General features: G+C 38.2%; 1 protein-coding gene across 16 annotated transcripts in view; it reads left to right on the top strand.

Annotated features, from left to right (window-relative positions):
* Window positions 1-27,358, top strand: part of ACACA (acetyl-CoA carboxylase alpha) — a 283,001-nt gene that overhangs the window by 74,909 nt on the left and 180,734 nt on the right. For 13 of the 16 annotated variants that reach the window (XM_040455131.1, XM_040455127.1, XM_040455128.1 and 10 more), the window contains 6 exons: window positions 12,989-13,121; window positions 14,672-14,810; window positions 21,440-21,549; window positions 22,368-22,449; window positions 23,682-23,780; window positions 25,340-25,446. In XM_040455131.1, the coding sequence (XP_040311065.1) occupies window positions 12,989-13,121; window positions 14,672-14,810; window positions 21,440-21,549; window positions 22,368-22,449; window positions 23,682-23,780; window positions 25,340-25,446 (670 nt within the window). Of the gene's footprint in view, window positions 1-3,112; window positions 3,229-4,756; window positions 5,608-12,988; window positions 13,122-14,671; window positions 14,811-21,439; window positions 21,550-22,367; window positions 22,450-23,681; window positions 23,781-25,339; window positions 25,447-27,358 lie in introns of those variants that run through there. The other 3 variants (XM_040455133.1, XM_040455132.1, XM_040455134.1) reach the window with 3 other exon arrangements.

The raw sequence follows: 27,358 nt of genomic DNA, 5'->3' as shown, positions 1-27,358 counted from the left end.
GTTGGCTATGCAGGTATATACATATGTGAAATTAATTGAGTGTATACTTAAGATTTTTGCACGTTATTGTATGAAGTTATATCTCAAAAAGTAAATAAAACAGGGCTTCCAGCTATAGCTGAGTAAGGATCAATAAATCTTTAACCCAAAAAGCAACTGTAAGGCTTGGCAAAACCATTTCAGTACCCTTGAAATCAACCAAAATACATACAACAATCTAAAAAGAGTTGTTTGAAAAACTGCTGAAATTCAGTAAGAACAGTAGGAGTTTATGGTGTTCTTGCCTAAGACTCTTCTTACTCCCTTCCCTAGGCTTGGGTGGTGTGGAGATTTTTCCAGTGTGGGTAGGCCATAAGACTGCCAGTTTTGATGCTGAGATTGAAGGAAGCTTACTCATTTTTGAGTGGTGGATGATGCCCATGGCCATTGGTGTTGTCAGTGGAAATGGTTCTCTTGGCATTTGATGTATCGGGTGGGCCATTGGCTCTAATAGACTGAGGTGTGTTTGTAGTTGGAACAAGTATATTGTTAGCTGAGGTTGCTTGTATGCATAGAGTAGACATGATAAGTCCCAATAAGAAGTAAAAGCCAGAGCAGACTTGAAAATGTCCTGAACTTTATTTAAAAAAAAAATTTTTTTTTCAACGTTTATTTATTTTTGGGACAGAGAGAGACAGAGCATGAACGGGGGAGGGGCAGGGAGACAGGGAGACACAGAATCGGAAACAGGCTCCAGGCTCTGAGCCATCAGCCCAGAGCCCGACGTGGGGCTCGAACTCCCGGACTGCGAGATCGTGACCTGGCTGAAGTCGGATGCTTAACCGACTGCACCACCCAGGCACCCCTAAAATGTCCTGAACTTTAAATGTGCTATCCTTCCCACACACAGACACATGAACAGAATCCAGAAGCCTTTAGTGGCTTTAAACATAATCATTGCCTAATCATTGAGAGACATATAAGCTATGCAGATACAGAGGTAACCACTTAGAAGGCAGGTTTCAACATAAAAACAAGCAATAGAAAGAAAATGAGCTGAGACATCAGTGGCTGCACACTTAGGGGTGGACATATTTCACAGATTTAGCCGAGGCAAGTTATTAAGCCAAGGAAGGAAGGGGCATAGGGAAGGAGTAGTAGTAACAACAACAACCTTCATAGGTAAAAGAAATCAGAATCTAGACTTGCTATAATAAATTACTTAATATGTTGAGTCTTCAACAAAATCATGAGACATGAAAAGAAATACGAAAGCGTGACCCATATTTAGGAAAAAAAGTCATATTTAGGACCCATATTTAGGAAAAAAGAAACTTTCTCCAGGTGTTCCTAGATGCTGGATTTAGCAGACAAAATCTTCAAAGCAACTATCATAAATGTGTTCAAAGAACCAAAGGAAAACATGTTTAAATAATTTTTTTAAAGTATGACAACAGCAAATCAATAAATAAAATTCTCAATAAGGAGAGAGAAATTACAAAGAAATAATATCATAAAAAGGATATACAGATGGCAGAAAAGGACATGAAAAGATGTTTAACATAATTAGCTATTAGGAATGTGCAGATTAAAACAACAGTGATATATTACTATACACCTATCAAAGTGCCTAAAATAAAAACTAGTTAACAACACCAAATGTTAACAAGAGTATGGAAAAATGGGATCACTTGTACACAGTTGGTGGGAATGTAAAATGATGCAACCACTCTGGAAAATAATTTGGAAATTTCCCTTTATTTTTTTTAAGATTTTATTTTTTTAAGTAATATCTGCACCTAACATGGGACTTGAACTTACAACCCCAAGTTCAAGAGTCAAATGTTCTACTGACCAAGCCAAACAGGTGCCCCTGAAAATTTCTTATAAAATGAAGTATTTACCATATGATCCTGCAATTCCACTCCTAGTTACATACCTATGAGAAATGAAAGCCCATCTCCATATAAAAATTTGTGCGTTTATGTTCACAGCAACATTATTCACAATGGGCACGAAGTGGAAACAATTCAATATCTATCAACTGATGAATGGAAGAATAAAATGTGGTATATCCATCCAATGGAGAATTAATTGTCCATAAAAAGAAATTAAGTACTAATACATGCTACAACACTGAAAGCATTATACTAAGTGAAAGAAGCCAGTCACAGAAGACCACATATCCTGTCATTCCATTTATGTGAAATAACCAGAATCTATAAGGACAGAAAGTAGATTAGAGCCGGGGAGGGTTTTGGAGGAAATAAGGAGTGACTGCTACTGGCTGTGGGGTTTCTTTTGGGGTAATGAAAATGTCCTAAAATTGATTGTGATGACGGTTCATAACTACATGAATATAGTAAAAACCATTGAATTATATACTTTAAATAGCTGAAATATGTGGCATGTGAATTATATCTCAATAAAGTTAAAACATTTCAAAGTAAGTTTAGCAAGGTCACAAGCTATATGATCCATATACAAAAATCAATTGTATTTGTATATACTAGGTAGCAATGAACAAGCAAAAAACAAAATTAAATTAATTCCATTCACAGTGGTATCAAAAAGAGCAAAATATTTAGGAATAAATTTAACAAACCCAGTGTAAGATTTGAATATTAAAAATTATAAAACGTTGCTAAGAAAAACCAAAGATGTAAATAAATGCAGAGAGAGTCCATGTTCAGAGATTAAGAGGAATCAGTATTGTCAAGATGGCAGTTTTCCCTAAATTGATCTGTAAACTCATAATCCTTATCAGAATCCCAGCAGGCTTTTTATTTTCCTTTCTTTTTAGAGTTTGATGAGCTGATCTAAAATTTACATGAGAACCTAAAGGACCTAGAAACAATTTTCAAAAAGGAGAGCAAAGTTGGAAGACTTGTAACTACCTGATTTCAAAACTTATTATAAAACCATAATTTTCAAGGCCCTATAGCATTGCTGCAAAGATAGGCATATAGATCAGAAAAGCAGAATTTAGAGCCCACAACTAAACCTTTATATATATATATGGTCAGTTGATTTTCAAGAGATCTATCCTTGATCCAAGATTTCTCTGCCTGGAAAAGCCCCAGTGTAAAACAGTCTCTCGCAGCGTGTGCTGCAGTAGGACTGAGACTGCATTGCAATCAAGCCAGCTCATGCATCACTGTCTGCTGGATAAACTGCTACGTCATCCTGGGTGCTGGGCATGTTACAATGCTGGGATCATTGTGGGCTTCTAGTTGGATTTTGTGCCAGGTATGTGTCTACTTTGGACACTCTCTATTCATGGTAGATTAAAGTGGGGATGCTTTGAATTTGGAGGAATGAATGTGGCTTTTTTATTTCTTGTGTTCTAATATTACAGAAGGATTGTGAGCAGCATCCATAAAAGATTAGAAACTCAAGCTTTGTTTTTGGATCTGGGTGTGCTGTGTTTAGTGGCTGTTTTAGAAAGATCCTTTGGTGAAAGAAGCACAGACTTGATTACTGAGTGTACCTTTTTAGTATATTTTTTGATACAATTGAATGAAAAATAGCCTGTTTTATTCTATACCCAAGGCTTTATTTGTTTTTGAATGTTGACCTTATATAACAAAGGCAGAGAATGATTGTCTTTCGGGACCTGCCTACATCTGGAGACACTTAGATATGTGTAAAACCGAGCTGCTTCTACAGCTGTGGTCACTGTAATTATTCTGAATAAAGACCTCAGTGCTCTATTTTTGAGACATGTTATTTTGAAGAGTCATAAAAATAGGAGGGCTCCTTTGCATCAGCTTGGGTCTTCAAAGGAAAAAGTAAACGACTAAACTTTATTGGACATTGGCATAGCACGTAAGGAATGATGTGAAATGGCCTAGACCATTAAACAACAAGGATGTACGTTTTCTGTTATGGCTGGTGGTCATGTTGAGTGGCCTGGTTAAGTCTTTTCAGGTTGGGTCATCTGAATGGCCTGAAGATCAGAATTTGTTTGCCTTAATCATTTGTTTTCTATTTGATCATTTATCTTGTTTCTTTTCTTTTCTTTTTTTTAGTTTTTTTTTTTTAATGTTTATTTATTTTTGAAGGAGAGAGAGAGACAGAGTTTGAGTGGTGGAGGGGCAGAGAGAGAGGGAGACACAGAATCTGAAGCAGGCTCCAGGCTCTGAGCTGTCAGTACAGAGCCCAAAACGGGGCTTGAACTCACAAACCGTGAGATCATGACCTGAACCGAAGTCGGACGCTTAACCGACTGAGCCACCCAAATGCCCCATTTATCTTCTATATCTGCTCCAGGTTATTTGTGTATTTGTTTGGAGAGTTTTCTGGAAGATCAATAGATTCTCAGCATAGTTGGCAACAGATCATTAACTATTTCTATCCAGCATTTTGGTGGGAAAGAATTTTTTTGTGGTACATGAATGAAGTTACCACATGACTCTGGTGAATTATACTTTTCCTGATGATTTATCATAGGAAATTCTGATTTTGCAGATTTTAGCTACTGGAGTCTCTCCCATTACAAGGGAGCAATAGCGTTAGCATCTGTTTTATTAAAAGCTAAAGTAGGACTTTGTTACTATATAACATTCAAACTATTTTTTTTAAGAGATCTATCTCTGGCCGATTTGCTTTTATAGCAATATATGTGTTCCAGTAGCCTTTCTAAGCAGGGTTTTTCTCTTCCCTGCTTAATCTGGGTCAGACCTCTGTGTGTAAAATATTTGTCTGGGCCCCTTTTCCTTTCAAGAATTTATCCACATCTTCTCTATATCCCATTTGTCCTAGCTCCATTCTTACTTTCAAGTTTGGGTGAATAAAATCTTAGATTTTGTTGCTTTATTTAAAAAAGGTTTTTTCATGCATGTATCACTAGTTTCGCCTAAAAATTAAAATTGTGGCTCACACTTTATTCAAAGTTCCTCGGTAGTGATATGTCTTGTCCTTTCTACTTGCTTTCTTTACCGCCTGACCTGCTTTTTCCCTTCTTGCAGTCTGATAATCAGTATTATTTGTTTGATTGGATCTCAGAAATTACCCTACTTAGGCTGTGCTGTCCTCCTCCCTCTGGATTTCACGACCTCATTATTCTCTTGGCTCAGTTGTCCTTGTAGACTTGTCTTCTTTTTGCCCCGGGCCCTCCCTGTCATGTGCTCCTGGCAGCCAGGAGAGTCTTGTGGAGCTTTTTCTCTGGTGACTGTCAGAAGAAAGTGACTGTTGTTGAAACATGTTTGCTGCCGCTCATGCAGAGCTAAGATCTGTTTTCTAGTTATACAGGCTTTTCTGTTTCTCCCCCTCTCCTCTTAGTCCCCTTGGGAAATCAACCAATTCTGTGTGTAAACCAAGTTTAGGGAGAAAATACAAAAAGGAGGAAAGGTGGGGAAATGTGGAAATTGGGGACAAAGTAGACAAAAAGACTGTAGTTTGAGGCCATCAGGAATACTCTAGTCTGACTGAAGCAGGGCCAAGAAGTAGGCAGAAGGCACAGTATCTCTTGTCCTCCTGGGTTTTAAGCACCTGCAACAGGAGGACGGACTGCAGCTTGTGTTTACAAGGCCGAAACCTGAAGAAAAAGCTTCCATTCCTTTGCCATCTTGATATGCAGGGCTCTACAGAGGAAATTAAGGAGATGAGATATTACATGCTTCAAAGGTAAGTTTTTAGGTGCCATATTTGGGCTATATATACCTTTAAAAAACAGTAAGACTTTGACAGCTAAACCCTGGAACTTACGGGAAATTTGGTTTGGTGATTTTTTTGTATCTATAAGAAAATTTTTTATTTTATTTCATTATTATTTTTTAAATTAATAATTTATTTATTTTTAAATTTACATCCAAGTTAGTTAGCATATGGTGCAACAATGATTTCAGGATTCCTTAGATTCCTTAATGCCCCTTACCCATTTAGCCCATCCCCTCTCACACAACCCCTCCAGCAACCCTCTGTTCTCTATATTTAAGAGTCTCTTATGTTTTGTCCCCTTCCCTGTTTTTATATTATTTTTTGCTTCCCTTTCCTTATGTTCATCTTTTTTGTATCTTAACGTCCTCATGAGTGAAGTTATATGATGTTTGTCTTTCTCTGACTGATTAATTTCACTTAGCATAATACCCTCTAGTTCCATCCATGTAATTGCAAATGACAAGATTTCGTTCTTTTTGATTGCCGAGTAATACTCCATTGTATATATGTACCACAGCTTCTTTATCCATTCTTCCATCAACGGACATTTGGGCTCTTTCCATACTTTGGCTATTGTTGGTAGCGTTGCTATAAACATTGGGGTGCATGTGCCCCTTCGAAACAACAAATCTGTCTCCCTTGGATAAATACCTAGTAGTGCAATTGCTGGGTCATAGGGTAGTTCTATTTTTAATTTTTTGAGGAACCTCCATACCGTTTTCCAGAGTGGCTGTACCAGTTTGCATTCCCACCAACAGTGCAAAAGAGATCTTTCTCCGCATCCTTGCCAACATCTGTTCTTGGCCTGAGTTTTTAATGTTAGCCATTCTGACACGTGTGAGGTGGTATCTCATGTGGTTTTGATTTGTATTTCCCTGATGATGAGTGACGTTGAGCATTTTTTCATGTGCCGGTTGGCCATCTGGATGTCTTCTTTGGAGAAGTGTCTATTCATGTCTTTTGCCCATTTCTTCACTGGATTATTTGTTTTTTGGGTGTTGAGTTTGATAAGTTCTCTAGATTTTGGGTACTAACCCTTTATCTGATATGCTGTTTGCAAATATCTTCTCCCATTCCATCAGTTCCCTTTTAGTTTTGCCAATTGTTTTCCTTTGCTGTGCAGAAGCTTTTTTTGCTTTGGTTTCCCTTGCCTCTGGAGACATGTTGAGTAAGAAGTTGCTGCGGCCGAGGTCAAAGTTTTTGCTTGCTTTCTCCTCAAGGATTTTGATGGCTTCTTGTCTTATGTTTAGGTCTTTCATCCATTTTGAGTTTATTTTTGTGTATGGTATAAGAAAGTGGTTCAGGTTCATTTTTCTGCATGTCGCTGTCCAGTTTTCCCAGCACCACTTGCTGAAAAGACTGTCTTTATTCCATTGGATATTCTTTCCTGATTTTTCAAAGATTTATTGGCGATACGTTTGTGGGTCCATTTCTGGGTTCTCTTTTCTGTTCCATTGATCTGAGTGTCTGTTTTTGTGCCAACTTTTAATTTTATTTTTAAACTTTATTATTTTTTTAATGTTTTATTTTTGAGACACAGTGCAAGCAGGGGAGGGGCAGAGAGAAGGGGACTGAGGATCCAAAGCAGGCTCTGCACTGATAGCAGTGAGCCCACTGCGGGGCTCAAACTCATGAACTGTGAGATCATGACCTGAGCCAAAATTGGACGCTCAACTGACTGAGCCACCCAGGAGCCCCAGAAACATTTTTGTTTAAAAGAAATGAGTAAAATCTCTCATATTTGTTCCTGTTCTAAGCCTTTCTTTTACATTCAGAATTTGAATCAAAGATACCCGGGCACATGTATGCTATTGTAGTCATATTGAAAATAACCACCCCTGCACAGACCTTGCTGTGCTACTCTTTCACTAAGGGATCTCACTCAGTCTGTGCCATATTTGCTCACTGGCTTTGGCTGGTTTTTCAGGAGTGAAGTCTCTTCACTTGTTGCAAACGGAAATATCAATTCTGCGTAGTATGAACATCCTATGGTACCTTCCAAAAAGTTTTGAGAAAACTTTTTAAAAATGTGTCTCTGGGGCTGGGAAAGGTGCCTGCCATCATTGTCATGGAATGTGACAGGGGGCAGTCAGACTGTTGTTGAGGGTGCCAAGCTCTGTTACCCTAGGATCTTTCTTCTTCCTATTTGTAGAACTTGGGGCTGAAGAGGAAATGAGTCAGGCCTCCTTGGCCTTCTTCAGGCCTCTTGCAGGTCTGTACTTCTCCATCAGAGGATTAACATGAAAGACCTGAATGATGGGCTTGATAGCAGTCATTAAGGGCTCCTCCATTATCTTTTTTTATTTGCTTGTTTTTGCAATCTAGAATTCTTATTCTGAAAAATACTAGCTGAAAATTAAACTTGACCTTGGCGGAAACAGAAAATTAGCAATAAACACCAAGTTGACAAAATTTGCCTATAGAATAGTTATCCTTTCCTTTTCCTTTTCATTTGACCTCTTCCCTTTTCATTTGACCCTTTTGGGGGAAAATCAAGCAAAACTTCCACTGAGTGTCGAGTAAATAAAAAGCCTTTGAGCTATTTTATCTATCTATTTATAGAAATATATATACACACACATATATGTATATGTATAATTAAGAATTTTTTTTTTTAAGGTTTATTTATTTTTGAGACAGAGAGAGACAGAGCATGAACGGGGGAGGGGCAGAGAGAGAGGCAGACACAGAATCGGAAGCAGGCTCCAGGCTCTGAGCCATCAGCCCAGAGCCCGACACGGGGCTCGAACCCACGGACCGTGAGATCGTGACCTGAGCCGAAGTCGGACGCTTAACTGACTGAGCCACCCAGGCGCCCCTTAAGAATGTTTTTTAATTGGTTGGTTAAGTGTCCAACTCTTGATATTGTCTCAGGTAATGATCCCAGGGTCATGGGATTGAGCCCCGCTTCAGGCTCTGCATTAAGTGTGGAGTCTGCTGGGGATTCTGTCTCTTTCCCTCCACCCCTCCACCCTTCCCTTTCTCTCTCTCTCTCTCTCTCTCTCTCTCTCTCTCTCCCTCTCCCTCCCTCCCTCCCTCCCTCCCTCCCTCCCTCCCTCTCAAATTAAAAAAAATGAGGGGTGCCTGGGTGGCTTGGTTGGTTAAGCGTCTGACTTCCACTCAGGTCATGATCTCACGGTTTGTGAGTTCGAGCCCTGCATCGGGCTCTGTGCTGACAGCTCCGAGCCTGGAGCCTGCTTCAGATTCTGTGTCTGCCTCTTTCTCTGCCCCTCCCCTGCTCACACTCTGTCTCTCTCTGTCTCTCAATAATAAATAAACGTGAAAAAAATTTTTTTAATTAAAAAAATGATTTTTATGTATATAAAAGTATTTTTATATAGCATTACTGTTTATATATACATATAAAACAATCATATATGTACACATATTTAAACAGAACACACACATATATACATATTGTGCAAACACACACACACACAGAATTTTGTTTCTCTGTGGGTAAATATAACAGATGACCTGTCCACTGTTTTCACAGAGGCATCTCTCCTGGAGCAATCTGTCCTCCATTTGAACAGTCATATCTAGGGAATTCCTTTCTCTTTTGTATTGGTTCGTCTGTTTCTTGCTTCCCTTCTTTTCCTTTTTTCTTGGTTTACTCCATCCTTTTGGAAGACAGTATTCTCTGATAGCTTCCTGAGAAAAGATAGATGAGAGATAAAGGTTTTGAGATCTATTCCATCTTTATACTTGATCCCCTTGTTTTCAGCATAGTGCCTCACTTCAGAATATGGCTATATGAAGGATCCCATTGTTAAAAGTAAGACATAGTTTTGTTTTTCTCCCCTCTTTGATTATAAATGATTCTCAGAACTCACTAAACCATTGATAAAATCTTATGACCAATCCCTTCTCCTCTTTAATTTTATCAATGAAGACTTTGCTTCCTTTCTTGTCTTATACTCAGGTAGCTCCTTGTTGATTCTAAGTTATAACTTACCCATCTTTTCGCTCCCTCCCTAAATAGCTGACAGCTGATCTCTGAGGAGTGTGTGTTTAACTTTAGATGTATAGAATTATATAACATAATCTTTCATAGCACACTCATTGGCCCATTTATGGGCTAATATTATTTATTTATTTGGTTAGTTATTGCATTATTTTAAAAAATAATATAAAAAGAATTTGAAAACCCACCATCTAAAACAAAGGTAGGTCCTTGACTATCACCTGCATCTAACTATATGGTCTCTCCTCCTTAGTACTTCTCCCTGCCTTCCCCCACCCAGATAATCATTTTCCTTAATCATGTGTTCATAACATTCTTTTATCTTCCTGTTTATTGTATCTATATGTATCTCCCCCAAATGTATATATTTTAGTTATTTTAACTTTATGATATGTTCGTAAAATTATAATCTGTGCATAATCTTTATATAATATTTTTGGAGTTCTGAATACTTGACTGAGGTCTCCTGTTATTTCTAATAATATGCAGAATCTTTTGTGTTTTCTATGTGAATGATTATATCACTCACAAATAATGACAGTTTAACTTCCTCCCTAGCAATCCTAATGCCTCTAATTTATTTTATTTTATTTTTCATTTTATTGCACTTGCTAGGAAATCTAACACAGAGTTTTACATTTATGGATTTTCTAAAATTAAACCATCCTTGCATACCTGGGACACACTCAACTTGGTTATGGAGTAACTTTTTTGTAATATTTTACCCATCCTTGCACCAATACCCTACTATTTAGAATATTTTATTCAGGAATTTTGCATTTGTAGTCATGAATACAGTGGACCTGGACTTTTCCCTTAATGTGACTTATTTGTCTGGTTTGAGTATCAGTGTTACTCTAGCTGAGGAATTTTACTTCTTTTCTCACTGTTTGAAAGTTTGATAGACTGTTGCCCTTAAAAGTTGTTTGAGAGCACTTCTCTTTTATTTTTTATTTGTTTTTACTTTTTAACAATTCTTTTCTTTCCACTGCTGAGCACTTAGTATTTTTTTTTTAATGTTTACTTATTTATTTATTTTGAGAGCGAGCACAGGAGCATGAAGGGGAGAAGGGCAGAGAAAGAGGGCAAGGGAGAATCCCAGACAGGCTCCATACCCAGTGCGGAGCCCAAAGTGGGGCTCAGTCTCACGACTATCAGATCATTTTACTATGAGGTAAAATCAAGAGTCAGACGCTTAACCGACTGAGCCACCCAGGCTCCCTGAGAACTTGTTTTTTTTTTTTTAAATTTTTTTTTTCAACGTTTATTTATTTTTGGGACAGAGAGAGACAGAGCATGAACGGGGAGGGGCAGAGAGAGAGGGAGACACAGAATCGGAAACAGGCTCCAGGCTCTGAGCCATCAGCCCAGAGCCCGACGCGGGGCTCGAACTCACGAACCGCGAGATCGTGACCTGGCTGAAGTCGGACGCTTAACCGACTGCGCCACCCAGGCGCCCCGAGAACTTGTTTTTCAAAACTATCTGGACCTGGTACTTTCTTTGTGGGAAGATTTTAATCATACCCGTTTATTTTGAAAAGAAATTACTGCAGCATCGATGTTAGAGTACAGGATAAAGGAAGGAAAGGTGGGAATAAGAAAAGAGCTGTCCGTTAAACAGTGTGTGTAAGTGCTTAGTTATAGCCATTATCTCATTTAACCCCCAAAACACCTTTTCAAAGAAGGCCTATCAGTCAAGGTCCAGTAAGGGAAAGAGAAACTGCATTAGGTATTATAAACCAGTGGGCATTCAGTAGTGAGAACTGGTAACTTGGGTATTTTCTACAGTAGCTCCAAAATTAATACTTGCAGGAAGCAGCTACCACCCCTAGGGCTGGGAGAAAAAAAGGAAGAGGTAGGGTTACCAGAACCTAGCAGCTTGAGGGAGGGCCAATCGGGGCTGATGCTTGCACCTCTGGGAATAAGCTTTGAGTAGCTGGTGCTCAGGACAGATGAGTAGCTAGCCTGACAGGTACGTGATTGATAGGCCTAGGCAGCACAGCCCAGAGGGTGAGTGAACGTGGCAAGGCTGGTATTCTGCCAAGGAGCCACAACCTGCTGCTACTGGTACTACTGAGAGATGCAACGAGGCTCCCACTAGGAATATTGAAAGATGGTAGAGGCTGGAATTAACTCTCTGTTACTGTGGAGCAATGATGATAAAAGCTGGAAAACAAAAATAAAATCCCTATTCTTACCATTCTGCCTTCCCATTGGCAGAACTGATTAGGTTTGCAGAGTCTTAGCTTTATCGTCACAGGGCAGAACATAAAAGGGTGAGCTTGGAGTTGAGAGACAGTAGGTAAATAACCAGAACAGTCTATACTATGTGTATTTTGCAAAGAGAAAAAGGAAGTTGAGCAAGGTTAAATTATTTACTTAAGATCATTGGAAATATTAAGTGGACAGATCTGGATTTAAACCCAGCCCTGTACTTTTCCAGTACCATATTTCATCTATTCTTAAAACACCATTGATTGTTAGAGGCACCATTATTGTATATACCACTGAGAAAAAAAATACTGCCAATTAAATAAAGCACACCATCAGTTGTAAGATACACATCAATTTCAGATATTTTTCTAAGTTTTCTTTTTTTAATTTTTTTAACGTTTATTTATTTTTGAGACAGAGACAGAGCACGAAAGGGGGAGGGTCAGAGAGAGGGAGACACAGAATCTGAAACAGGCTCCAGGCTCTGAGCTGTCAGCACAGAGCCTGACGCGGGGCTCGAACTCACAGACCGCGAGATCATGACCTGAACCGAAGTCGGCCGCTTAACCGACTGAGCCACCCAGGCGCCCCCTAAGTTTTTTTTTTTAAAGGAGGAGTGTCTTAAATTTGATGAAATATTATTATGCTGCCTTGTAAAGTATTTGGTTTTGGAGTTGATTTTGAAATGCCTGTGGAATACACAAGTGAAATGCTTCATCGGCAGTTAAAAGTGTACATTTCATAAGAAAAGTGGAGGCTAGAGATACAGAGGTGAAGGTCATCTGTATTCCAGAATCATGATCTAATGACAGCCTTGCTGTTTGCTTAGCTTTCCCAGTCTCTCTGAGTCTGTTATCTCTACTATCTCATTTCAGTCTGTGCTTTTGCCTGTCGCTTTGTGATGGGATTTGTTGGTAAACCTTAATATTATCTTTTATTATTCAAGAACACTTATATTTTTTTCTTAAATTTCCACAAGCAAATATCTTTTTCCCCCCTTCTTGTCTTCTATTCAAAAAGTGTGTGACCTGTCAGCATACAGTCATCACAAGGGTGCAGTTGGAAGTGCTGTTATAAGTATGGTAGTGAAAAGCAGACCCCTAGGGGAGATAGATGGTGTGAAGAAATCCTATCTAAAGACTTTCATGCTTTCTTTGTTTTTTATAGGTCCAGCATGTCTGGCTTGCATCTAGTAAAGCAAGGTCGAGACCGAAAGAAAATAGACTCACAGCGAGATTTCACTGTAGCTTCACCAGCAGAATTTGTTACACGTTTTGGGGGGAATAAAGTGATTGAGAAGGTAAGTTATAACTTGCTGAATTACTTTTTTTCAAAAGCGCATGAGATTTAATGACTAGACATGTCTAGATTTGCTCAAAACCAACATGTAGTTTTTAGAGACTAACTGCCTTTTTCTGCAGAATTAACTTCTCTGCCTCCGTAGCATCCTGTTAATTTCACTATTTCCTGGGTATTTACCATTGAGGTAATTTAGGCATAGCTAATTAAAAGATGAAGTGGTCAGAAAGTTCTTTTTATTTTTAAATTTTTTTAATGTTTATTTTTGAGAGACAGAGAGAGAGAGAGCGCGCGCGCGCGCGCGCGCGCATGCACATGCACACAAGTGGGGGAGGGGCAGAGAGAGAGAGAGAGGGAAACACAGAATCCCAAACAGGCTCCAGGCTCTGAGCTGTCAGCACAGAGCCCAATGCAGGGCTTGAACCCACGAACCACAAGATCATGACCTGAGTCAAAGTTGGAGTCTTTGCTGACTGAGTGACCCAGGTGTCCCCAGAAAGTTCTCTTTAAAACAACCTGTGGTTTTATGAGGTTGGGCTTCAGGAATCTGAGAAGGTATGGTAAATTGATTGGCTGGTGGGGTGGTGGTAAGGAGATACTATGTCACATTGGATTGAGAGTAAGGGAGTGAAGGCTTAAACAGTTTGATATACTGTGAACTGATGGCTTTTCCTGGGTATTTGAGATGTTTAGAGGGAATATGCCATATGAAATACTTAGACATTACAAGTATTTTGAAGTGTTGTGAGCAATTCTATGCCCCTTTTGTCTAAACCATGTCAGAACTGAGAGGATGACTTGGTTGAAATAGCTTGCGGTGATTGAAAGATTAAAGGGTGGGAACCTGTATTCCCACTCCTAAAAGTTTTGCTCCAGTGGTGTCCTTCTGTTAGTCTTCCAATAAAGATAGTTTATATTTTAGCCTGTGTTACCCTGGGGCTGTGGTTGCAAGATAGGTCAGGAGGTGAAAGGTTTGTTTACAGAGAAGTCTCAGGATCATTGATTGTTCTACTTTTCTTCTTGTGACCATTCTTTGTAAGGTAGTCTCTACACTTCTAAGGCATTTGCGGTTTAGCATTTTGGAGAGAGGTAGTGGTTGGTACCAGGGTTCTTACACATGTGCAGGCCTCAGTGCCTTGTTTTACTACAACAGAGAATAGTGAAGGACACTACACTGTTTAGTCTTCCTTCATTCCTTAATAATTCATCACCCCTCTGAAGTTTGTCTTCTGTTCCCTAGTAACAGGTATAGTAGAATAATTCACAAATTCACAAGGTTTGAAAATTGTGATTTTCCCCTTCAAGAAATGAAGTAAAAAAGCAGTAAGCTTTAGCTGGCATATATTAAAGTATTTGCTGGGCTAACATTTTAAAATATCCTTTGATCATGGAGCTGGTTCCTAACTGCCTAGACTAGCAACACAAATTCTTAATTGAAAGTCTGGCTCTTCGGAGTAAGATAGGTCTACACAAATGGTCTCATTTCTTTTTGTCTGTCATTGCCTGCCTCTTCTACTTCTCTCTCCAATTCCCATCCCACCACTCTCCCAGGTTCTTATTGCCAACAATGGCATCGCAGCAGTGAAATGCATGCGGTCCATCCGCCGATGGTCTTATGAGATGTTTCGAAATGAACGTGCAATCCGATTTGTTGTTATGGTCACACCTGAAGACCTGAAAGCCAATGCAGGTGAGTGATTAGCATGAGAAAGCATCACCCTTGAGCATAAAGCATTGAATAGCAAAGTCTGTAGTAGGAGAATGTGAACTTAGGGGGATTCCCAAACCCTAAGATTTCTTTTTTAAAAAGTGTCAATAATAGGCATATATAAGTGATTGTACTATATTTAACCTCAGCATCGATTCCTACGTTCTAAGTAAAAATAAGTAGAAATTTAACCAGTGTTGATTGGGGTTTCTAGGTGTATGCCCTTCCAGTGTCAAGTATTGGCTAATCTGCATAAGTAGATTGGCATGTGTAAGTGGAAAGATTGAAAGAAAATGCTATTTCCCTTATGAGCAAAGCTACATTGAATTTTAGAGAATCTTAGGGTTAAAATTCTTTTTTACCCTCCTCCTGAGGGATCCAAGTGGGTTTCATTCTGTGAGCTCTTCTGCATATTCTCTCTACTCAGATGGTCCTCCATCTGAGAGTTGTAGATAAAGACCATTGGTATAGTTGAGAGGATATGGCTGGTCTTTCCTCTTTTTATCACTAAAGTATAATCTCTAAGGTAGAAAACTCACAGATAACATTAGCTCTTTGAAGAGCTATCTTTTTAAACCTATTTGGTGTGTATATTCTTTCTCTATTGAGACAATGATGTTAACTATTCCTAAGGAGTAGGGGTTATTATGTTATCTTATTTAGAAATAGATAACATACCAGGTTATTGGAAAGCATATGTTATTATGTGAAATCATTTAGTTTGACCCTTTAATATCTCTGAGTCACAATTTTTGTTATCTGTAAAAGGAAGATCATAATATCTAATTCACTGCATAGTTCTAAAGATGAAATTGTCTGTAATAAACATAAAACTACCTTGCATGATTTCTTTTTCCCCCATCTATTTCTACCTGGTGCTCCTATTAACTCATTTATTCCTTCACTCAGTGAACATGGAGACCCATAGTTGAATAAAATCTGATCTAGCTCTAGGAAACAAATAATTTCAGTACCGTTAGATAAGTGCTATAATAGAAATATGCACAGGGTACTGCAGGAACACAGAGTTGAGGCATCTTAACTTTGCTCTTGGTGACAGGGTTAAGAGAAAGCTCTTTGAAAGAAGTTATGCCTAACCAAGAATGAGTAAGCAATTAGCAGGATGTTCCAGGCAGAGTGTTCCAGGCAGAAAAAACAGTATATGCAAATGTATGAAGGCGTGACACAATGGTTTGGTGGAAACTACAGATGTACTTGTTAAAGTACAAGATGTGATTTAATATTTCTCAAAGAAGGCCTTGATTTTCATCCTCAGGAGCATAGACTTTATCTTTTTTTTTTTTTAATTTTGTTTTATTTATTTATTTATTTTTTTTTTTAAATTTTTTTTTTCAACATTTATTTATTTTTGGGACAGAGAGAGACAGAGCATGAATGGGGGAGGGGCAGAGAGAGAGGGAGACACAGAATCGGAAACAGGCTCCAGGCTCTGAGCCATCAGCCCAGAGCCTGACGCGGGGCTTGAACTCACGGACCGCGAGATCGTGACCTGGCTGAAGTCAGACGCTCAACCGACTGCGCCACCCAGGCGCCCCTAGACTTTATCTTTTTAGGAATGTGTGTGTGTGTCTCTGTTGGACATTAAAGGATTGGTATTTTAAATGGATTAGTTGTTGTTTTTAACAACTTAAAAGTAGAAGAGTGTAATGAATCCCTTCCTATTTACCTATCATCTAACATCAACAATTATCAACTCATGGTCAGTCTTGTTTCATCTATACTTTCACCTCCTCCCCTGTTCACACAATTTCTAAAGCAAATTCTAGATATATTATCTCATGTGTATCTTAAAGAAACTTTTTTTTTTTTAACATAAGCAAGTAGATGGACAATTCAGATGGTATCTTGGGAGATCCAATTGTGGAAGGCAATACTAGAGAATATGATGAGGCTGAGAAGATAGAAGAAAGAGATGGTTTGGAGATTTAGTAGGGAAAATTGACAAAATTTGGTGATAGAAGAGTCAATGATTACTGTTAGGTTTTTAACAGTAGGTTGACTAGGCAACTAATGCAAAATATCAACCAGAAGAGTAAGGTTTTTCTGGGGGCGGAGGGTAGACAGATTAGGTTTGGAGTACTTCTGGTATAAGTAGATCCTATAAATCCTATAAAAATTGGATATATCCTTCCACAACTTAGAAATAATGAGGGCTAGAGACTAAGAGTCTACATTATCGACAAACATGTGGTAGTTAACACTACCCCCTGAAAGAACAGGTAGAAAATAAAGAGAAGAGGACTGAAGATGAAATTTTATAGAAGAGTAAAATTTTAGTGATAGACTCAGGAAGATAGGCCCATAAACAATGCTGAGAAGAGATGATTGGAGAGAGAGAAGAAACAGAAGAGAGAAAAAAGAATTTCAATAAGGAGTGTCAAATGTGTCAGCGGTCCAATAAGATAGGGATAGAACCTTCCAGTAATTAGGAAACCATCGGTAGTATTGCCAGAATAGTTTCAGTGGAGCAATATGAGTGTGCAGACTGTTATCAGATGTTAAGGAATGAATGGGAAGTGACGATGTAGGTGGATTTTTTAAAGAATTTTGGATGAGAAGGGAAGAAAAAAAGGTAGTAACTGAAGAGAAATACAGTGCCAAGGGAGGATTTTTATTTTTCAGAGTGAAAGAGACTTGGGAATGTTTATAGTTTGAGAAGAAGGAGTCAAAGAGAAAGAGGGAAAGGGGTGGAAGTACACAAGGGACCTGGAGGAGATGAAAGGGGATGCAGTTAAGAGCACAGGTGGACAAAAATAAGCATATTTCCTAGTATTTAGTCTGAGAAACAAAAATCAGTAATGAGGCAAATGTAGTTGTACAAGGATATTCATTGTAGTGTTATTTAAAATAATGAGAAACTACAACAAAACAAAACAAAACAAAAAACAAAACAAAAAAAATAAAATAATGAGAAACTGGGAGTAACTTAAGTGTCCAACATGAGCAGATTAGTTAAGTATAATGCGCAACACCAATTCTGTGAAATACCATGCACACATTAAAAAATATTTTGTAGAATAATGTTTATTGGTCTGAAAATGCGTTCTAATAAATTGCTACATTATTTACTATTTTTGTACATAACAATATTACCATAAACTTGGCTGTTTAAAACAACAGACATTATCTTACAGTTTCAGTAGGTCAGAACATGGCTTAGCTGGGTCTTCTGCTTCAGGTTATTACAAGACTGCAATTATTTGTCAGCTGGGTCTGTAGTCTCATCTGAGGCTCGATTTGGGATGGACCTGCTTTTAAACTCAGGTGATTGTTGGCAGCATTCAGTTTTCTGTGGGCTGTCCGACTGAGGGCCTGAATGTTTAGCTGGTTATTGGCCAAAGACTACCCCTGACTCCTTGTCATGTGGGCCATCCCCAAATGACTGCCTGCTACTTCAGAGCCAGGAAGGGAAAGTCTCCTAGTAAAAGATCAGTTACTTTCTTACGTAACATTATCATGGAAGTGACAGCTCCCCACCCTTGACATGTTCTCTTGGCTAGTAAATCATAGATCCTGCTCACACCCAAGGAGAAGGGATTCCTTAAGGTATGGATACCTGGAACTGGGATCATGGGAACAGACTGTCCATCACTATTGCAAAGAAAAAGTTAGTTATAAGATTCGTAGCATGACATGATAGGGAAAAAGACATTGTGTATAGTTAGGAAAAAAGTTATAGGGGCGCCTGGGTGGCGCAGTCGGTTAAGCGTCTGACTTCAGCCAGGTCACGATCTCGCGGTCCGTGAGTTCGAGCCCCGCGTCGGGCTCTGGGCTGATGGCTCAGAGCCTGGAGCCTGTTTCCGATTCTGTGTCTCCCTCTCTCTCTGCCCCTCGCCCGTTCATGCTCTGTCTCTCTCTGTCCCAAAAATAAATAAACGTTGAAAAAAGTTAAAAAAAAAAAAAGTTATAATGACATATACCAACAGCAGTACTAGTTATCTTTGGGGGTGGTATTTTGGGGTGTTTTTATTTCTGTTTCTTCTTTTTCCAGCTTTTTTACAAAGAGTTTATACAGTTTTACAATTTCTTTACAAGTTATTTGAAAAAGAACTCAGAAAGGATTATGATACCAGTGGTATTGAATTATTTTGATTGATTTTTCCTTTTTTCTAACCTTTCTGTTATGTTAATTATTTTAGTAGCTTTACTGAATATAATTTATGTACCATTAAAGTCACCATTTGAAAAATACACAGTTCTGTGAGTTTTGGTAAACTTATACCATTGTGCCATCATCATGGGAATCCAGTGTAAGATAACCATTACTTTTACAATTTAAAAGATTATGGAGAAGGAGCCTTAGATACAAGAGCTGGTTATTACCATAAGGAGAGGACTTTATCCTGAGACCTGGAGGGGAGCGGGCTGACATGACAGGTTAAGGGATGGTAAGGGTGGTAGTAATTGACCCAGTTGCATATTTTTGTGTCATGAAAGGTGGATGATTAATGAAATCCGTAGAAAGAAATGAGTGTTATCCTTGGAGGGGAGTTTTGTTCATTTGTAAATATTCTCTAGAATAGCATCTCTGCTGTAATTATGGCAATTGTGGGAACCAGGAGGTAATGGAGAAATCCAGGCTGTGTGATTAAGATGCAATTTCTTTTTCTACTTACCAGGGCTTCTCATTAGTGTCTATAGTAGTGATAACAGAAGATTGATTGGTGTAGAACTCTGAACTGTTGTTGGTTGGTGACAGCTGTACATATGCAGACCCTGTGTGCATGCTTGTGCACGTGTGTGTGTATGTAGGTCAGCAATTAAAGTAACTTTTTTTTCCTGTACTTAGGGCTACTGAACTTCAGAAAAGACTAAACCACAGAAGAAAAGTTAGATAGACTTGACTGTATAAAAATTTCTATTTTGCAAATAAAAAAAAGAAAGTTAAAGACAGATTGTAATCTGGAAAAATATACTGGCAGCAAAGAATGTCTAACTATAATAGAGCAAATGACCCTTCAATAGAAAAGGAACAGAGAACATGAATTAGGTAGATAATAAAAGAAGAATGAAAAAGGGACAGTAAACATATAAGAAATTTGATACTAATGGTAATCAAAGAAATGCAAACTGAAACAGTAGTAAATGGGGATTTTTTTTTAAAGTTTGTAAGACTGGTAAAATTTAAAAGAGTGATCATACCTAATATAGGTGAGAGTACAGACAATTTGTCATCCATGTTGCTAATGAGAGTCTAACATGGTTCTGTCTTTGAAGATGTGGATACATTTTGACCTAGTTGTTTTACTTCTAGGACTATATCCTGAGGGTATAATTGGACAGCAGTATAAGGATATTCATCATTCTATTATTTTAATATTTTCCAAATTATTAATGACTTATATGTCCATCAGTAAGTTAGTAGTTAAATGAATTATGAATTATTGTTACTTTGTGGAATGGTAGGCATCCGTTGAAATATTGGGTCTATATTAAGTATATATAAAATACTAAATATATATTAAATATATCTCTATGTCACATAGGGGAAGGTACCCACAATATATTGTTAAATTGGTTAACAACTGATGATTTCTAGTATATCGGAGCATAATATATCGGAGTATCTTTGAGTGGTGGGGCAATGGGTGATTTTGACTGTTAAATGGTATTATTTCATCCTGATACATTATAGTTTTTTAAAAATAATTAACATGTTTTTCCTTTTGTAGTCAAAGAGAACAATAAACCTGTTTTTATTTGGAACAAACTATAGGTTTTTGCATCTTACTTTGAATGGAATTTTTTTTAGAAGGATGTAAAAAACCTTTAAAAATTAAGAATAAGATAGAAGGAATGCTAATAAATAAACTTGAGCAAGTTATTTGACTGCTCCAAGCCAATTTCCTGTAAATTAGGTGCCAATAATACCTATCATATATAGGATTACTGAGTAGTAAATAATATATATAAACTGCTTAATATACTTACTGCACATTGTAGCTGCTCTACCATCATTGCCAGGAATAGGAAGAGAGAGACATCAAGTGACAAATTTGAAAGGGAATACGGAGCAAAAAAAATGTAAGGAGGGAAAGAAGTTATCTTTCAAAAGTGTCTTTCAAATACCTATTATCTCCAACATTCCAGATAAAGTCTTTTCAAGCCCTTGGTATATGCCAGTAACTAACCTTTCCTGTCCAGCCAGTCCACAAACCCTTCAGGCTCTGCCCTCTTTCCCAGTTTGTCACAGCTCGACATCAGGAAAAGGGCTTTTCAGAGTACAGTGCAAGTTAAAGATAAAGGATGTTAGGGCTAAAACTTTTTATCAGAATAAATAATTGTACAGGGGTCTCTAAGTGACATATCATCCTTGATAGAGAGGTCTTAAAGGCCCTTCAAAAAGGTTACATAGTGAAATGTTTGAGAGCTGTTGTTTGAGTAGCAGAGCTTCCTGAATACCAGATTAGCATGTTAGTACCCATGACTTAACAAAGTCAGAGCCTCTAACTAAATGTCCTGGGACTTACCTCGTTAATGCAGTTTGTCCAGTCGTTAACTGTGATGGTATCATCCTTTATGTAGTTGTGCTCTGTTCTATTTTCTGGAAATAAAGCATGTGTTCTCTATTAATTTGCTTGCATTTTCAGAATACATTAAGATGGCAGATCACTATGTGCCGGTGCCAGGAGGACCAAACAACAACAACTATGCAAACGTGGAATTAATTCTTGATATTGCTAAAAGGATCCCAGTACAAGTAAGAGATGCCAGTGTGTCCTTTCAAACCAGTTTAGCCATTTTACAGTTAGACACAAGGGGCTATCCAGAGGAGAACTTTAAATTTTATATAAAGCATCTTTGTTGAAAATTGATAAAGCTTTTTTTGTGAGGGGTGTAACAGATGGGAAAAAGAAGATGGAAAAAATGAATGAGGCAAAAATAAACATAATACAATCAGAAGGTCTGTAAGGGTCTTTCAGAGATTATTTATACTATCCATTTCACCTTCAAACTATCTCAAGTAAATAAAAGTTCCTTTTTCCAATGGAATATTCTTAGCTGAGAATATGGTAGTATAGAAATAGATTATTTCTTCCCTATTGTGTTAGGATGTTTAGGATAAATGTACTTAAGCCCAGAGAGAAAAAAAAAAACAAAAAAAACTAGAGATTTATATGGCAGTATAACTACTAAATATAAATGTGGAGTTGGGTGGCCAAAGTAATTGAAACTGTGAAAGAAAACTAGTATTTCTAGAAAAGGCTCTGTAGAGTATAGTGGAAAGGTTATGAATTGAGTTTTCTAAAGAGTAACAAGACTAGCAGGATCTTAATATCAACCTCAACTTGGTTTTGACCTCTTTACAGAGGTTTTGACACAATGGACTGCTTATTCTTGTTCCATAAAAAGTTTGCCAAGAATCAAGTAATTTGGCTTCTGCCGACTTAAAGCATTAGGCAGCTCTGGAGCTATTGTACCTCATGGTGTGGGGCCAGTCTTGGTAGAGAGTAGTACAGTTTATCATGTTATTTTAGAATGAATTTTAAGAAAGAATCATATTATCTTCCCTTATAGGCAGTGTGGGCTGGCTGGGGTCATGCTTCTGAGAATCCCAAGCTCCCAGAACTTCTTTTGAAAAATGGCATCGCCTTCATGGGTAAACCTTTCTAACATACTCTTCCTGTCTTTCTGGTTCTCTTTGTCAGTTTTGCCCACATTCCACTTTATATTCTGCTTTTCTTCTGTTTAACATGCACTGGGCTCTTATTTTTCATCAATCAGCAGCTCTCAGAGTAACCCTCTTCATTTCTTTTTTTTCTCTTCTTCATTTTGTTAAAAATATAACTTATTGTCAGGTTAGCCAACATCCCTTGTATACAATGTGCTCTTGGCTTCGGGAATAGATTCCCATGATTCATTGCTTACATACATCACCCAGTGCTCATCCCAACAAGTGCCCTCCTCAGTGTCCATCATCCATTTCCTCCTCTCCCCCACCAATCAACCCTCAGTTTGTTTTCTGTATTTAACAGTCTCTTATAGTTTGCCTCCCTGTCTGTTTGAAACTATTTTTCTCCCTTCCCTTCCTCCACTGTCTTCTGTTAAGCTTCTCAAATTCCACATACCTCTTCCTCATTTCTTACATCCTACTTATCTTTCTTCATCTTGATTGTGTTTTCTGTCCTCGGGTTCTTTTCCGTGAGATATGGAGGAGGCTCTGATTTCCAAAACACTGGCTTTTTAAAACTTGGCATTAACCTTAAGAAAGTATGTAGAGAAAGGACCTCTTTTTGTGTAGCAGAGATCATTGAATATTAGGATGCCCTAGGATTGTGCCCTTAAATATGAATCAGCACCTTCACATTTAAGCATATAAGTTATATTCCTATAAGTGAGAGCTCTTTCTTCTGACTTTTCTGCTTTCCTTTGGCAGAGAGAAATCTTCTAAAGAGATAAATGTTTACTAATGATAAGTCTTCCTTTTGGATTCTCCTAAGACCAAGGAGGGCATATCTCAGACTTGAACCCCAAACTTTATAAGTCCTTTATTTTAAGATTGCTTAAAAAAAAAAAAAAAAAAAAAGGACTTTGATAACCTTGTCAAATTGGATCATAAACAATGATAAAATCAGAGTTAGATTTGTCAGGAATTTAATTCACCATACATGCTGAACTCTCACTGTATGCTAAAAGCTTATTACATTAAGTTCTATAAAGAGTACAAAGATGAGTCATAACACAGTAATCCCCATAATCAAGTTCACGATCTCCATGATATATGATGTAGGGGAGACCTGACAAATACAAAAATAATTCTATAAAAGATGAAACCTATGTGATGGAAATGAGGCCAAAACGTTACATTCAGGGTTCTTTTCTTATTTTTAGGTCCCCCAAGCCAGGCCATGTGGGCTTTGGGGGATAAGATTGCATCTTCCATAGTGGCTCAAACTGCTGGTATCCCAACTCTTCCCTGGAGTGGGAGTGGTAAGAAAGTATTTCTTGTTTGTGTTTTGAAGTGCAGAAAAGTTCAGTAGGATATTTGGGACTGTGGCTTGGGTCTTAAGGTTATTTAAAATGTTATTTGGATTCTTCAGGATAAGAAATAGAATCCAGGTTGATTTATGGTATTTTATATCTCCTAGGCTAATTTATACACCTGTGATTTTTATCATGTCTTAGGAATATAAATTTTGTACCAGTTACACATGTGCTAAACTGTGATTTAAATGATCTTGAGATTTAATTTGAATTTGAGGAAACTCTGGGAAAACTCATATGGTTCTGTAGATTTGGATTTACTCTGGGCAGGCTAGAATCTTCATCAGAGATGGACTTAGGCAGAATTACGTCTTTGTTTTATTTTATTTTATTTTTTTTTCAACGTTTATTTATTTTTGGGACAGAGAGAGACAGAGCATGAACGGGCGAGGGGCAGAGAGAGAGGGAGACACAGAATCGGAAACAGGCTCCAGGCTCTGAGCCATCAGCCCAGAGCCCGACGCGGGGCTCGAACTCACGGACGGCGAGATCGTGACCTGGCTGAAGTCGGACGCTTAACCGACTGCGCCACCCAGGCGCCCCCAGAATTAGGTCTTTGAACCTGCCTGGCAGGAGACCTGGTTCATTAAGAAAAACCCACTTACTCAAATGTTTGCCTGCTATCATTTTCTTCATGTCAACCTACCATCTATTGATGATTTATTTACTTTGGCTGTTAATTCAAACTCTCATTTGCCCTTGATGCAGAAAATGAGGGCAGTAGTCAACCTTTCTTTTGGGCATACAGAAGAATAAAATTTTTCTTAAAATGATTTATACTAGACAAATCCCTTTAAGAGTGCCATGTGAATCATTATAACTAATAACAATATAAATTTGCTTAGTACTCAACCACAGGGAACAACAAACTAAAATGTCTTTCAAATGGGAACGACCATTGCCTTGAGGCCCAACAGATTTGAACTCTTGTTACTCTGGCTCTCCAGGGGGATTGCAATATCCTCTCTAGACCTGCTGGGTCAAACAGTTTAAAATAAAAGGTTGAATTTGTTCTCGTTTGAATGGAGAGGCTATAGCATACCCCTTGTGGCTGAGTACAGGGACATTCAGGGAGCATGGAATCATGACTCTGCTGAGGCCAATAAAACCGCCATTTCCATTTCCAAGGGCTCATAAAGATTGAATTATTTCCCAGACCTCTGGCCCCGGAGCAGGCCTGAACACACAAATTGAAGGTATTTTGCCTGCTGAGTTGCTGTGAGAAGTCTGACATGCTTTTTTTTTTCAGTCTTGTATATTCTTGCATTTTTATAAGTTTGCTCCCTATTAGCTCTCCTGGCTTCCTCCAGGGTAAGAACCCAAGTTGTCAGGTCTTCTAGAGCTAAATACTGCTAACCCTGAGAATTGAGGGTTTTATGGCATCCTTTTTTCTCACATATCCTTAATTTTGGATAAATATGAGGTTATTTTAAAGAAGGAATAGCAGAAAATTGACAAAACAGAAGCTTTTAAAGCAGCTTTTAAGTTACCGTTATCTATTACAGGTCTTCGTGTGGACTGGCAGGAAAATGATTTTTCAAAACGTATCTTAAATGTTCCCCAGGAATTATATCAAAAAGGTTATGTGAAGGATGTGGATGATGGGCTGAAGGTAGGTTACTAACTACAGAGTGATGTCTTTCAACTGACTGATTGTAGTCACAAACGTTAATTTGAAGCCTGGTTCATGATATGCACCCATGATGGCATTGGGATTGTAAGACCAGGAGATATATAGAGTAAGGAAGTGACCTAAATTTAACAAAAATAAATTTGTTGTGAAGTAAGCCCGCACCTGGACAGAACATTTCTTAGGTGGCTAAATCAGAGCTTTTAGAAAATACTGATTCTCTACTGTACTACCTGTTATTATGTGTATGTGTGTGTTTGTGGGGTGGGGGGCAACAAACAACACACATTTGCCCTGCTTGAATTCAGAACCAAGAAGCCAGGCAGATAGAGAAATGTCAGCTTTATTATGAATAGAGATGTTGGTGAAATGGCTTACGTGTTTAGCAACAATCAGATTTGTAAACTGAACGTCAGAGTTAAATATGCTTACTCACTGGGTACTGGTGGTGCTGAATAACCACAGATGTTCCTCTCCAGAGATAGAGCTTTTACCATTCAGCTTCTTGTATCACTGAGAGCTGACAAAGAGCATATGCTCTGCGCAGTGGGCTGATCCCAAAGGGGAAGAGGCTGAGCTGTGCATGCTCAGTTCCTCCTTCCAAAGTGACCAATCACATAATTTGTTCTTTTTCCCTTGGGGGAGGGGGGTGGGAGCCAAGAGAGGCTGATTACAGTCCATCCTCTTGGAAACATGAACCCAAACAAAAAGAGATCCTTTCTCCAACATTGCATTTTCTTTCTTTTATAAGTTCTCTTCAGTTTTTTCCCCTTTCACTTTTTAAATAGTTGGAAGTGTCAGTTATGCTTCCAAGTAGATGATGAAAGAGGCTGTTTTAGAAAAACACAATACTTGTGTTTGAATTATATGTTATAAATTCAAGAAAAATGCTGAATGCTCAACTAATTTTCCTCTTTTGTTTGCATTTCACATTGTGTCTTTTAATCTCCTTAATAAAATTAATATTTCTAATTGAATTGCCAACCTCATACTCTATTTGCTATAATTTGCAAAAGTAGAAGCCCTTTGTAAAGAACTAGCTATTTTGCTTGTCAATTGAAATTCCTTTTTTTCCTTGTCATAATTTTGTTTTATTTATTTTTTAAGTTTATTTATTTATTTTGAGAGAGAGAGAGCATGAGTGGGGCAGAGGAGAGGGAAAGAGAGGGAGAGAGAGAGAGAGAGAGAGAGAGAGAGAGAGAGAGAGAGAATCCTAAGCAGGCTCTGTGCTGACAGCAACACGGGGTTTGAACCCAAGAACCTAAGCTGAAATCAAGAGTTGGACGCTTAACCAACTGAGCCACATAGGTGCCCCTCCTTGTCTTAATTTTAAACATAAAAATTTCTGGTAGAAAATTTGGAAGGCCAGAAAAGAGATGATGATAAACCCACCATCCAGAGATAGATACATATTCATAACACATTCATATATTTTCTTTTGACCTGTTTTTGATTCATAGTATATGTTATTACCCTATAGTGATCATCTTTATTAATAGATTCCCATATTTATAATTATTATGATAAGTATAAAATTAAGGTCACTCTCTATATATAGTTTAGTAATCCTTTTTTCTTTTCCTACTTTATCCTGAGATTAAAATTCTTTGTAGGGTGCCTGGGCGGCTCAGTCTGTTGAGTGTCCGACTTCAGCTCAGGTCATGATCAAACGGTTCCTGAGTTTGAGCCCCGCGTCAGGCTCTGTGCTGACAGCTCAGGGACTGGAGCCTGCTTCGGATTCTGTGTCTCCCTCTCTCTCTGCTCCTTCCCTGCTCACATTCTGTCTCTCTCTTTCAAAACTAAATGAAGATTTGGGGCACCTGCATGGCTCGGTTAAAGGTCCAACTTTGGCTCAGGTCATGATCTTGCAGTCGGTGAGTTTGAGCCCCACGTC

Source organism: Herpailurus yagouaroundi, unplaced genomic scaffold (genome assembly GCF_014898765.1).
Source record: "Herpailurus yagouaroundi ecotype Mexico unplaced genomic scaffold, PumYag 215, whole genome shotgun sequence".
Lineage (NCBI taxonomy): Eukaryota > Metazoa > Chordata > Mammalia > Carnivora > Felidae > Herpailurus > Herpailurus yagouaroundi.
The sequence above is the reverse complement of the archived record's forward strand: the minus strand, read 5'-3'. Positions and strand labels throughout refer to the sequence as shown.